Source organism: Amphiprion ocellaris, chromosome 18, assembly GCF_022539595.1.
Source record: "Amphiprion ocellaris isolate individual 3 ecotype Okinawa chromosome 18, ASM2253959v1, whole genome shotgun sequence".
Lineage (NCBI taxonomy): Eukaryota > Metazoa > Chordata > Actinopteri > Pomacentridae > Amphiprion > Amphiprion ocellaris.
The window spans coordinates 16542819-16556458 of NC_072783.1; the positions used below are offsets into that span (position 1 = coordinate 16542819).

The following is a 13640-nucleotide window of genomic DNA, read 5'->3' on the forward strand; positions in this document are numbered from 1 at the left end:
GTCAGCATATGAGCTGCAAGTGTAAAAACAAAAGTCTTCTATTGAAATTTTTTTATGCACGGTGCTTGCTTTCACACTGAAATGGATCATGAAACATCTGCATTTACCAAAAAACAAAAAACTAGAAGTATGAAGTATACCGCTACTTTGTATAAAACAGGGCTTCCACTTCACAGTCTTGATCAACGTGGCATTTATTTGCGAGTACCAACAGGTAATAACTTTATGTTATATAGTGTGCTGTAGTCTGTTGAACTTATTCACATCACAAAAAACTGTTAAAAAATTCGAAGTTTCACAGTGCTGTCCGGTTCCCAGAAACTGAAGAAACAGCTTCCCAAAAGAAAAGCTATAGAAAAGCATTATTTTGTCACAACTGAATGCTGCATGTGTGCCGCAGGTGTAGCAACTGAAAGGATAAATTCCACGAAACCTCCACTCTGCAAACAGTTTGTATACATTACACATTGAGTGAAGTCACGCCGTTACTCCAGCACTTTCATATATGAGTATCAGTTTGGCTACTATGGTTCATACGACTCAGCCTGTAAAACACTTCTATCATGTCTTCACCAGATCTGAGGGAACACTTGATAAAGTAACTTTGATGACGCCATCGGGCTTGGGCTTGAGGACTGCTAACATACAAAAGAAAACCTGTTTTATAAACTGGGGGCAATGAATTTGAAGGACATTACTGGATGTAACTACTTCAGGTTCACTATAAGTGTAACTGTAGGCTAAATTCACAGTTCAGTGTGTACCTCAGTTTTGAGGTCTGGGTTTTGTACATTTTGTTAGAGTAAACACAAGGCAAAAATAATGATAAACTGCTTTTTTTTAATTTAACAATGGTTCACTGAACAGACTATGGCTTAAGTCTGCTGCAACTGGCTGCAACCTACTAATAAAAAACATTTACAAAAAAATGAATTGACATAAATATTCCTAAAAAAAACAAAACAATAACATTGTGCTGGTACTGTACAGCAGATGCATTGGACAAATTGTGGATAACTGTAGTGAGTTTGTTATGAAAGACTGCAATGACCTGCCTACTGGCTGAAATGCAGGAAAAAAAGGGAATTCTGTAACCGGTTCATGTTCTCAACAAAAATTTGGTCGCATATGCACTGCTATAACAACACCTATGGCGATTATTTTCTCTTTGGCCCCTGAATTGTTTGGAAGGGGCTGCTTCCACATACAACCAGCTACAGGCCCAACTGCAGTTGAACAATGCCACTATATAACTTTTGTCTGAGCCACTTGTCTTTGTCATTGCAGTTAACTGAGAAACCACAGTGTTCCCAAACAGCTGATAGTAAAGGATAGTTGGTTTGCATTCACGATACCTATGAGGGGAAAACGTGGAGTTTCAAAACTGAAATGGAAAAACTTCTGCATGTGCAATAGCTGTATTCATCTGGTACATGTACGTGCCAAACTGAAAGGGCTATAACAAAAATTTTTGGTACAAGTACAATTACATTACTAAGATTTCCCAGGCACAGAGGTTCTATTTATTCCTATCCCAGATGACTTAGGGTGAAGGCAGGGTTCACCCTGGATGGGGTGCCAGTCCATAATACGGGGTGCATCTGGGAGCTCTATAGTATTTCTGAGTTTGTAATGTGATATTTATGTGAACTCTTCCCAGCCTTGTGATAAAAAAAACTAATGAACTTAGAGTAGAACAAATCTCAAAATATGGATGTAAACACCCGTAATCAGTCCAATTTCTATCCTCATAGTTACTATTCCAATACAAAAACTAGTGTGCTAGACTTGCACTGATTTCCTGCAGGAGGTCAAGCTTTACACATCCAGCACAGGTTTTGTCTGAATGGCCCATATCACTGACATGTGAAATACTGTTTGACTTAAGAATGTAATACAAATATGGCACCTCTGTTCAGTTAATGTTCAATCAGGTTAATACAGTCTCCTACGGACATCCATTTCTGCCACAATATTTTAAGAAACCTGCTCATTATTTTGAGACAGAAATGCATTATTTTGACAACGTTTTTCATTATTTTGGCTTATGTGTTCTTTTTTTCATCACAGTGGCAGAAATGGGCTTCTATAACTTCCAATAGACAACCTCTAGAACAGCTTTCAATCAATCACAATAGTGATTAGTAGAGTCTGTATTCTTAAATGTATCACATTTAAGAATCCTGACTAAAACATCTGTCTAATCCTACAATATCAGATAAAACATGAAACAAAAAAAACCTCTGTGTTGGTAACTAAAACTGTTTCTTCTACAAGTCCATGTCACATTTATATGTGTATAAATGTGTGAACTATCTTTGTGAGAACAAAGAAGTTTTAGAACAGCGTAGTGAGTGTGTGTGCATGTGTGTGTCCCTCACCAGGCCAGCTGGTGACGCACGGCTGAACTCTGCAAGGACCCTGGCCTCTCCGAAGGCATTCACCAGCACCCACATGACAGGGAAGAGCAAGGGCAAGATGGGCAGAACACCCATCAGCTGCAAAATGCAATTTCACACTTACATTTCTGTCATCTCCTCTGTTTTCAGTTGCACAATGCATTGTTTATAAATATCTAACCCAGCACTGCCAACAGAAAAGAACACATCACTAACGCAAACCAAGAAAATAAACGGCAAAACAGTGCACACATTACAGTGACTGTTAGGTGCACATTTCTAGTTTTGAATGATTTTACCTGAAGTTGAAAGAAATTGTAGCAGACAGGGGTGAGGCTGGGGGCATCACAAAAATAACGGATGGTGTTTACAAGCAGGAATGCCACCTAAAGGAGAGGAGCACAAACATGTCAGTTTAACAAAAACAGCAGGCATTGCATCTGTGATTCCAAATACACTGTAGAAACAATATAGGAAATCCACATTAACCGCTCACCAGCACAACAGGACAGACTAGCTTGGTGATGACCGACTGCACTGTAAACCTCTCATTATCGAGCACTGTGATTGGTCGAGACAGTGCCAGCTCTAAACTGTTCCTATTAAGAAAAAAAAGGACAAAAATCCATATTATTATATCAAGGTTCAACACTTTTTTCTCTCTCCTAGAATGAGCTGATAACATTTAAGTGTTACTTTAGACCTAAATGCTAGCATTAGATCTAAAGACTCATTTATATCCCAATTATATTACACACACACTAATATGAACATCTGTACACCTGCTTATTATTGCTATTAGCCAATCATATGGCAGCTGTACAACGCACAAAATCCTACAGATACAGGCCAGGAGCTTCAGTTAATGTTCAGTTTAAATTTTAGAATGATGAAAAATGTGATCTCAATGACTTTGGACAGTCGCAGAAAGAAAAATGTAGCCTCGTCTGATTCATCATTTCAACAGCATGAACCTATGGACCCGACTTGCTTTGTGTCCTAGTTCCAGGTTTCTGGTTGTTAGATGAGCTAAGGAATGTTTTCTTGGCACACTCTGTGCCACTTAATGACGTCAATCATGGTTTGAATGCCACAGCCTGTCTGAAAATGGTTTCTGACCATATGAATCCTTTTATGGTCATAGTTTACCATCTTTTAATGGCTTATTCCAGCAGCAGTTTGTACCATCCATGACAATGACAATGACAATCGATGGACCTAATGTAGTGTAACCTAATGTAGTGCTCATTAAGTGTTTACACACACCCCAGTAAGCTAACAGGCTTGACTAAGACAATACAAAAAGGTACTGTACACCTTGAACAATACTGCACACTATAATACTATTATCAACAGTTTATATAAAATATCAACATCTTCAAAAAAAATTAAAAATAAAATGACCTAAAAATATGAAAAAAAAAGTCTTAGAATGCGTATATAACCCACTAACAGCCATTTTAGAAAATCTGCACACCTATACATTATATTTTAAATAAATGTGTATGATGTTTGAAGATACTGAAAAAGTCAGAAATTTTGTTTCAGAAAGACTCACCAGGATCTAACATGATCAAGTTACCTACCTGACAGCGTCTAGTACTGGAGTCCGGACCACTCTGAAGAGACGGTGTTGCTGAGGGCTTTGGGGTCCTCTCTTCTCATTGGCCCGTGGGGAAGGAGGAGGAGAGAATGGAGGGAATAAATCTCCTGGTTCCAAAACAATGTGCTCATCATCCTGAGGTGAGAAAAAGATCAAACACAGATAAGCAGTCAAGCAAATTTAGTATTTAGTACGGGCTGTGCAGGAGCAGTTGATTAGAACTGGACACACATTGTTGACAGCAGCAGAGTGTTTAGACAGGATGGTCATGGTTTACCAACTTGCTGGTTATACCACTGATACTGTTTTTAATCAAGAGATTGATTAAAAGAAGTATGTGCTGTTAGGAATCCACTTAACTGTACAGTCAAGAAAGCTTCACTGTTTATTATTTATTGCAGTAGCACTGCTATCTAACTTCAAACGCTTGATTAAAAGGCAGAAGCAATGTGTATTGCACATGTTGTTGTCAATTAGTTTATAAATTCTTTAGCTCCAAGCAATGACATGGTAAAGTCAACTAAATATATGTATTTGACACTGACATCTTCAGCTTAAGTTAAGCTGCATCTGGCTGTAGGTGAATAATCACTATCTACTGTAAAGTCATTGAAAAAAGGTTTATCAAATACAGTAAGGCTTTTCTGTTTGTTAATTAGCAAAGTACAAGCTTTAAATAACAAAGACATATGTTGAGCATGATGTTCAGTATCACAAACAGCATAATAACAGATAAAATAAGCAATAACTGATACTCTCGATATTTATGTTATTGTCCTGCTGCTGTACAATTGTACAATGATATCTTACACAAATTAATATCTTCGACAAATAACTTCTGTTTCTTATATAATAAAGTTATGTCCCAAAAGACATTATTATAGTGCATCATACAGTGTTCCAGCTACACACAGACTCACCTTAATACCTCTTAGTGATGCAAACGCCTCTTGGCCAGGTCTCAGAGCAATGATATCTCCTTCCACCAGAAGGCTAACAGGCAGGTTAAGCAGCTGAGAGTCACGATAGGTCCAATGAAGGGACCATGAAGGGGACGAAGGTGTGTACAGGTCAGGGTAAAGAGAGGAAGGCCACCGCACTTCACCCACACACCCTGACAAGTAGTCTGGGATGATGCATACAGAAAGTGAAGAAGCAGTTAGAGGAAGGGACTGGGGAGGATGACTACCATAAATATGGTGATGGTAAACAAGTAACCAACACAAAAAAAGCAATATTCTTCTAAAGCTGGTCGCGAAGAACAAGCTTTGTACTTTTAAGAGAAATGATGGATCCCCTTTTTTGAACGGATCTGTGTTAGACACAGTATAGCAATGCTACTTGTGCCACAGTGAGCATGAAGAGTTTAAACAGAGTGATGCAGCATGTTTGGAAGCTGGTGTATAAAGTTGGCATCAACATAGCCTCACTGATGCCAGTTTAAAACGCTTTGATTAACCCTACTACCACTGGAGATTCCTACATTGAATTTTACAGTCACTAACGTGGAACACACAGTTAGAAATCAGCTACCAAATAGGTTGAACAGAATATTAATAATGGGCTGTGGTTGGGTACCACATATTGCCAGTTAAGTAAAGCTGTCACAATATTTCTATTTTATTGTTCATAAAGTAGTGAGATTAATTATCATTGCAAATAGACAGACTTCAGCATTTAGGAAATCATAAGCAAAGCATACTACATTTTTGATCTTTTTTGAAAGATGTGAAAGACAAAAATTAAGAACAGAGTATCTTTTTTCTTGCACATCTTTCAAAAAGACCAAAAAGCAGTATCTAGAAACAGTTTTTGTTACAGTAGAAGCAGTAAAATCCTAACGCATACTTTCAAAGATAAAAAAATGTATTATTAAAAGATATGCAGACATCTTTATAGCAGTACAAAAGCAATTAAAAAAAGTACTGAAAAGACATACTGGAACTCAAAATCAAATAATCAGCGGTACCAGTAAGAGTACTGGGACACTACCTAGCCCATGATCAATGTTTGTTAACCAATAGTTCCTTTTTATTTTAGTGAACTGTGGATGCATGATGCCGAATTTGTGGACTTTTATGAGGACGAACAAACAGATATTAATCCATGTCCCCCTGACATTTCACTGTGGATGTTGATCAGTCACAGGGCGTACAAATTTCATAAGTGTTCTGTATTTCCAGTGGTGAGTGAAAAAGCCAGACTCACCACTGAGTTGAGTGATGATGCTTTTGAGACGACGCACCATCTCGCTTCTCTTCAGCCTTTCCTGACGTCCAACCAGCAGCAGATTCAGCAGGAAGAGGAGAAGGAGAGCTGCAGCGTTCATCAGCTCTATACCAGAACTGTGGAGTCGAAAAGGGAACAACAACAAATCAAGGTGAAAAACAGGAATTAGTCTATACTGCTAGACTTGTATTGCTGGTTTTATTGGAAAAAAAGAAAAAAAAAGGGAAGTGTAACTGGTGTCCTTTGAGAAACTATCCCACATTCAATGCTTTGGTCAGCATAAGTTGCTTAGGTATTATTAGCAATGTTAATGATTTATTAATAACTCATAAATTGCAGTTCTCAGTTCAACCAATTAAAAATACACGATCAGTCAAAAGTTTGGACACACCTTCTCATTTAATGGTTTTCCTTTATTTTCATGACTGTTTACATTGCAGATTCTCACTGAAGGCATCAAAACTATGAATGAACACATATGGAGTTATGTAGTAAAAAATAATATAGCGTTAAAAGAGTCAAAACATGTTTTAAATTACTTTTAGATGTAACGAGCTTCCCCACATGATTTTACATTAAAATGGATAGTGTAGCTTTACACATGATAGTACCTAAAAACAGGCCACCTACCTGCCCTTTGGCTGGCTGCCATGGCAACAGAAGAGTCCTAGCACCACCAGCAGAGTGAGTGCAGCTCCCGGCCAATGGAGACAGGAGTGACGGTTGCCATGGTAAAGGAAGCTACTCACCCACTGTTCCTATACCAAAACAGCAAAACATAAGCCCAACAACTGCAATGTGGTATGGCACACATTAAACATGTGACAGACTTATGTAATAAATGATGCAATGACAATGGTTTTTCTATTTCTGGACGTGATGAAAGCCATGTCTGTGTATATACACGTACATGTGCCTTGTGTTTTTATCTATATGAGAACTACACATGTTCATGGGGATCTCACAATGACAAAACCTACTGTAACACTTCCCACTTTGTTAATTCAGGTTTAGGAAATGGGTTTAGGGTTAGGTAGAAATATAATAAAATATAATAAATATTATTTTTAGGTCTGGGTGAAGATTGAAGGATAATTCTCATTTATTTCAACATGGTGTTTGTCTTATTATTATTGTGGCTCTATGGGTCATGCTAACACCACCTCTGTTGAAGAGGCTGAGTTGAAACAAGGACTTGCCCAAAAAAAAGCATGTGAACAACACATCTCTCTCTGTCTAAAGTCACGTAGCATAAGTAAATGCCAGTGTGGTTGGAATGAGAGAGCGCCATCGTCTAGGGTCAGCCGCAGCTCTAGTAGCCTCCGCCATAAAACATGCTTTTTGCACATATCTTTTAAAATGTTTATTTTGTAGGTCTGATTGACAGTAAACACAGAAATTATCCACCTGGAATGACCATTTTTCTAACTGCATTTAGGATCTCCATTCGGCTGATAGATGCTGTTCCCAGATTTTTTTTGTGCAATTCTTCATTTCTGACCTCAATAACAGAGGTTGGAGTACAAATATAACATGACTTATAACACGACCCACTGACACAATAGCCACATTAAGGGGAAAAACATAATGGGGAATTATCTTCTACAGCTTAGTGAATAGTTCCAAGTTGAAGACCACTAATATGAAATTGCATGTGTAGATGTTGGTGCGTACTGGCACTGAGGCTCGTCTGCGGGAAGTCCTCTGGTGCTGCTCCAGCAGGCTACTGAGCTGATCCCGTAGTTTCACCAGAGCCTGGCCAGTGGAAAGGCCCAGAGGCACAGCATTCTCCTCCTGCAACAACACATACAACAACTATGTCAAACTCCGGTTGACTCTTAACCCTAAAAAGACAGATGGCTGAACAGTTTGCGGTTTGGCAATCAATTGTAAGATTTACAATTATCACTTCCATATAACTTTTACTGTTCTACAAAAGAACCCATTAACACAAACCACCTTTTCACAACTGAGAGCTGTATTTGTGTAGACATTTTTCACAAGATGTATTTATGTATATCAAAGCATAAAAAGCGCAGGTGTTTAACAATGTGCTTTTTTTATATTATATCCTCAGTGTCACCAGCAAAGCACCTCCACACCATCACACTTCCTCCTCCATGCTTCACAATGGCAACCATGCATGTAGAGACCATCCATTCACCTCTCCTGCGTCGCATAAAGACACGGCGGGTGGAACCAAAGACCTCAAATTTGGACTCATCAGACCAAAGTACAGATTGTCACCGTTCGAATGTCTATTCCTTGTGTTTCTTAGCCCAAACAAATCTGTTCCGGTTGCTTCCTTTTCCTTAACCCCATTAAGAAAGCAAGAAATTCCACAAATTAACCTTGACAAGGCACACCTGTGAAGTGAAAACCATTTCAGAGGTGACTACCACATGGAGCTCATCCAGAGTGTGCAAAGCAGTAATCAAAGCAAAGGGTGGCTACTTTGAAGAATCTAAAATATAAAACATGTTTAGACTTATTTCACAATTGTTTGTTTGCTGCATAATTCCATATCATTCCATTCATGGTTTTGATGTCTTCAGTACATATCTACAATACAGAAAGTAGTAAAAATAAAGAAAAAACATTGAATGAGAAGGTGTGTCCAAACATATGACTGGTAGTGTACTGTAGGAGCCGTATTTCATTTCGTTCTTGTTTTTGCAATTGCCCACCCAAGACTCCAGGGGGCTGTATTTCTTTTACCTGAGGCTGACGGCCCGGGGTCAAAATTAGGGTTTTTAGTTGATGGTATGATTTGGTTCAGGTGTTGCGTATAGAAACAGGCATAGGCAGACAGTTTTCGACTGTGCTCGACTTTCTTTGTGTTTTATTACTTTGTTTATGACTAAGTTTAAGTTACGTGTGTAGAGCAATAATAAAGAACTGGGATTATTTCGACTCTCACGAAGAATCCATTTGTTTATTTTCAGTTGAGTGCACTCTTGTATAGCCACCATCAAAAACCAGCAGTGCTAAGTAGAGGACACAGCCACTACAGTGTACTTTTAAATCTAAATCGCCGACACCTAATGACAACAGCCAAATGCAGCCAACAGTGACTCTCTAAAGCTGGAACCTGAGAATGTTTATCCTTTTTCCTTCATAAATTACTTAAACATGTAAACAATTACCAACACTGATATTAATTTCTTGTTAACTGAGTAATCAAGTCAATGTTTGAGCATTAGCTGCCTTCAATGTATCACACATTATCTTCTCACCATATTATACAGGCTTAGTCCACACATGAACAAAACTGCTACGTAGGACAAAATGAATGCGTTATAATAGAAAGAAAAGGGAAAATGAGCCATGAGGGAAAGCAATCTTTTCCCATACTTCCCGTCACTGTAAGGATGTGTGTGTCTCAAAGGTCTGCGCAAACACGAACAGGGAACACATACACAAATATGAAAATTCACACACACACATGTACACACTGGGTTCAGCTTTCAGGCTCTAAATCCCACGCAGCCAAGCTATAAATATCTTCCCATTTCCCAGAGTAACAAAGCCTCAACAAAAATCCTCCAGACAAACGTAAACAAGCAGAGATACAAGGAGCTGAGCAGCCTTAGTAAAGCAGAGCATGTCCATCAACTGGGAGAGATCAGGCTTAACCTTGGATGCCTCCCAACAAATTAAGAGCATTACGGCAATGTGCTAACACTACTACTGATACCAAAAGGTTTGGTTTAACTACAGAATACTTGAATAACAACAGACAACAGTCTGGTTACATTCACTGAGGAGAATGCATTCTGCTACAAACTGCGAGAAAAAAGCAAGAGACAACTTACACCACCCCTCTTCCTGAGAAAGAGCCCTTCTCTCATCTTCAACACCATGATGGCCCAGCTCTGCTTCTCTAAAATCTGTAACACTGCTGTTAGGCTGCAAGGGTGATGTCTACCGACGAGAATGATTATATTTTAGAGTGAGGATGAAAATAAAATACTGGCTGAAGCGACTGCCTGCTTATGTCTACAGTGAGAAGAGAGCTGGTGATGCTGCAAAACCTCACCCAAATTTCCCTCGTCACTGAGCTGCAGACAACAGAGCCCAGCTTCAGTGCACGCTGCCAGCTGGACTTTAATTCAAATACAGAGTCTGGCTGTCTCTCTGGCATGGTCTGTGCCTCACTCAGTTCAAACCAGTTCAGCAGCTGGCTGGGACACTAAGCAACACAACCACCACTTCAGAGGTTGGGAGGTGGGGGTTGGCATGGGATATATGGGTTAAAAGAGGCCAGACAGTCGGGAGAGAAAAGGGGCTCTGTTGATGTGACAAACAATGCCAACCTGGTTCGGCTTGTTCTCCCACTCTTGCCGACTTTGCATATTTTTTTACAGCAATGGACAGATGCATAGAGTAGCCACACAGATAAATGGCAGAAACAAAAGAAATAATGGAGCCAAATGGCTGAAACCTTAATCACACTCACATCATTGGTACATCGATAAGCATTTAGATATACGTGAGGCCTTCATAGATGAGTCCTAAAATTGTGTAATGCAAAACAGAACTCCTGAACAGATTCTGGGAAAACCGTGTGGTAAGACCGCATTTGTTATTAACAGTTTTATTCCGGTACATATAATGTATGTTAAATACATTCAAAAAATCTCAATTTGATATCTAGTGCAATGCACTGCGCTAGAAAACATAATTCAGTTGTTAGTATTTAATTACAATTGTTTGAAATCAATACTTCTGACTCATCATGCATGCAGCTGTCAAAACAATAGCACTGAATTATCACCTGGTGTTACTGAAATTCAAATGAAATTTTATCTATTTTTTTTTCGAAGCACTCAAATTCATGTTATTCAGTTTACGTTAGGTTGGTTACGTTGGGTACTAGCATGCAGTCAACACTGCAGATGCTGAACAACAACAGCATGGGCAATGGTGTCACAAAGTGCAGGTGCATCAACAGGTCTATTCATGCTTGTGAGCAAGAAAAAAAACAAAACACATTTGTTTGTATATGTGGCATTGACATAATCAGGGACAACTAAAAGCTAACATGCAAACATTGTCACAATTTTGTTGACTTAAGATTAACACATCACATTGCTTACATCCCTAAACGTCACTGCTGTTATTGCTTGTGATCTGCATCTGTTGTAGAAAGGCTTCACAACGTACACAACATACATAGTGACAGCTCAGAAAATAAGTTGGGTGCTGCTCAGAATGTTAGCAACTACTATCATTAAAGTTTAGTATGTCAAAACACAATGTTGTTGAGTGCATATTTCGAATTGATTTGTATCGAGAATTATGGAAATTCAGTAGCACTTGTACTGACTGGAAAACTTCTGGCACTGTGGCATCCCTAATGTAAGACAAGAACATTAAGCATACAGTGGGTCGTTCAAATAGAGTTTTGTCTCCAGGACAGTGAACAAGAACCATTTGAAGGCTCACACATCCTGTGGTGGTGACTTTATTAAGACAGTATATTCTTTACGCTTTTCTTACTAATGTGTTCACAGTGTATTAAATAATTATCAAAGCATGAAAACAAGCAGGGACTCACCACATCATGCAACTGAAATGTATAAAATCAAAGGTCTACTCTATTCTAATCTACTCTAATCTGCTCCTTGTGTCTAACTGTATTGTAATGAGTTAATGATTGCATAAGAGAAGACAGCACATGGGTGGGAACACTGAGATAGACAAGGTAGAAAGTTCTGGTTTGAGCTAGTTGAGCAACAGGTCAGCCACGTTTCTATTTCTACGCATGTTATGTTGACGTAGAGGTGACCGGTTGTGAAATGCCTCCCTTACACATCTATGTTTAACTGGAGAGGTTTAATCTTTTGACCCTTCGTGGAGAATTGAGCAATTTTTTTTTTTTCTGGGATTGTATGGAGCTCATATGAAAGAATAAAAAATACAGATAGTGTACATAGCTTTAAAAATCTGTCTTTGCTACTGCTGATTCTAATAATTTACTGCATGCATCACTGTGGATAATTACAGTACTTGCAGTGTTGAGTTTTTAAAATCCAGAGGCTTTCCCTACATAACAATTTTACTCTGTTCTCGTCTTTAGGGGATGTGAATACATTTTCAGCACTGCAGAATTTCAGGATAGGGTCCATCCATGATATGTCTTCTCATAAACACATGCAATCGCATACTGAAGATTTTTAGTGTTCACAGCAGTTTGTAATCTGCTAACGTTCGCCAGCACACCACCGACAGCAGGGACATTCAAGTATACTGCATTATCAAGAGTGAAAACCCCAAATCTTCTTCAAAAAACATTCTCACAAACAAATCAAAATGACTGCATTGAGCTTGTTTACTAGTTACCTGTACAACAAACTGTAGTTCTACCTTTTTGACAATTACCTACATTGGTCACTTTTGATGTGCAAAATCTTCTGCATAGAAAGACCCTTACGTAAGAGAAAAGACTGTAAATAAGGAACTTGTTGAAATTAGTGACTGATTTAAGTGCAACAAAACATATGCATTCTTTACTTTAGAACTAGGCTAAGAAACTTTCATTCATAATAATGCTTTTGTTAGTGTGCAGAGAAGAAGAGTTTTCAGAAAACTGATGAGTCTCGTTTTTACAATAACCAAATATGGGCAGCTTTCTTTAAAATGATGTTGGGCTCTCTGGGAAAAATTAGACACACGATATTGGTGTTGCTCTGTCATATTGTTGGATGATATTAACTATTTTTACTATTGTGTATTCTAAGTTCTTACTGTACATAAAGGCACAGTACACATATTTACTAGATTACATAAATTAGAGGCCAATACTGCCAAGGTAAATGTCATCCACAACATGTGGTGCTTAAAAAATGTTTAGTATGAGATTATTATTTATCATATAGCTCAATATCAAAAAAGTCATTCTAGGTGGCGGTTTGGAAGTGAACATTCCTTACAAACATTCTGATACTTGCATTGGATACCTAATTTCAGTTTATCATGTATACAGTATCTGTCCCTATAAAAAAATAAAAAAAAAACCACATAAATCAATAATATTTATTGGAGTCTTCCTTTTCTCATGCTCTGAGTCTCCACCAAGTTTAATGAAATTTGGCAAGGTAGTTTTTGCATAAACATGCAGACAACAGGCAGACAGACAGCACCAATCATTGGGGTGACCAATCTAGCCAAAAAAATATAATGACAATCCACAACCTGAATCACAATTGAACTGATCAGTGGTGCATGTTGTTATCTCTGCATCCTCTTTTCACTCTGATTTTATTCTTAATGTTTTGAGCTAAAGTGGTGATTCGTATTCCATATGGAGCAGTACTAGTAATTATTTCAAAATAAAATAATTACATAAACGCAAACTGTACAATTCTTATGAAGAGCAGATCATACACCAAACTGGGATCATCAGA

General features: G+C 38.3%; 1 protein-coding gene across 2 annotated transcripts in view; it reads right to left on the reverse strand.

The window, feature by feature from the left end:
• tmem94 (transmembrane protein 94) overlaps nt 1–13640 on the reverse strand; it is a 39370-nt gene that overhangs the window by 21895 nt on the left and 3835 nt on the right. For both annotated transcript variants that reach the window (XM_023289040.3, XM_023289031.3), the window contains exons 3-10: nt 7906–8025; nt 6862–6989; nt 6211–6347; nt 4923–5128; nt 3986–4137; nt 2896–2998; nt 2699–2785; nt 2382–2498 (exon numbers count right to left, since the gene is read on the reverse strand). In XM_023289040.3, coding sequence (XP_023144808.2) covers nt 2382–2498; nt 2699–2785; nt 2896–2998; nt 3986–4137; nt 4923–5128; nt 6211–6347; nt 6862–6989; nt 7906–8025 — 1050 coding nt within the window. The remainder of the gene's footprint in view (nt 1–2381; nt 2499–2698; nt 2786–2895; nt 2999–3985; nt 4138–4922; nt 5129–6210; nt 6348–6861; nt 6990–7905; nt 8026–13640) is intronic.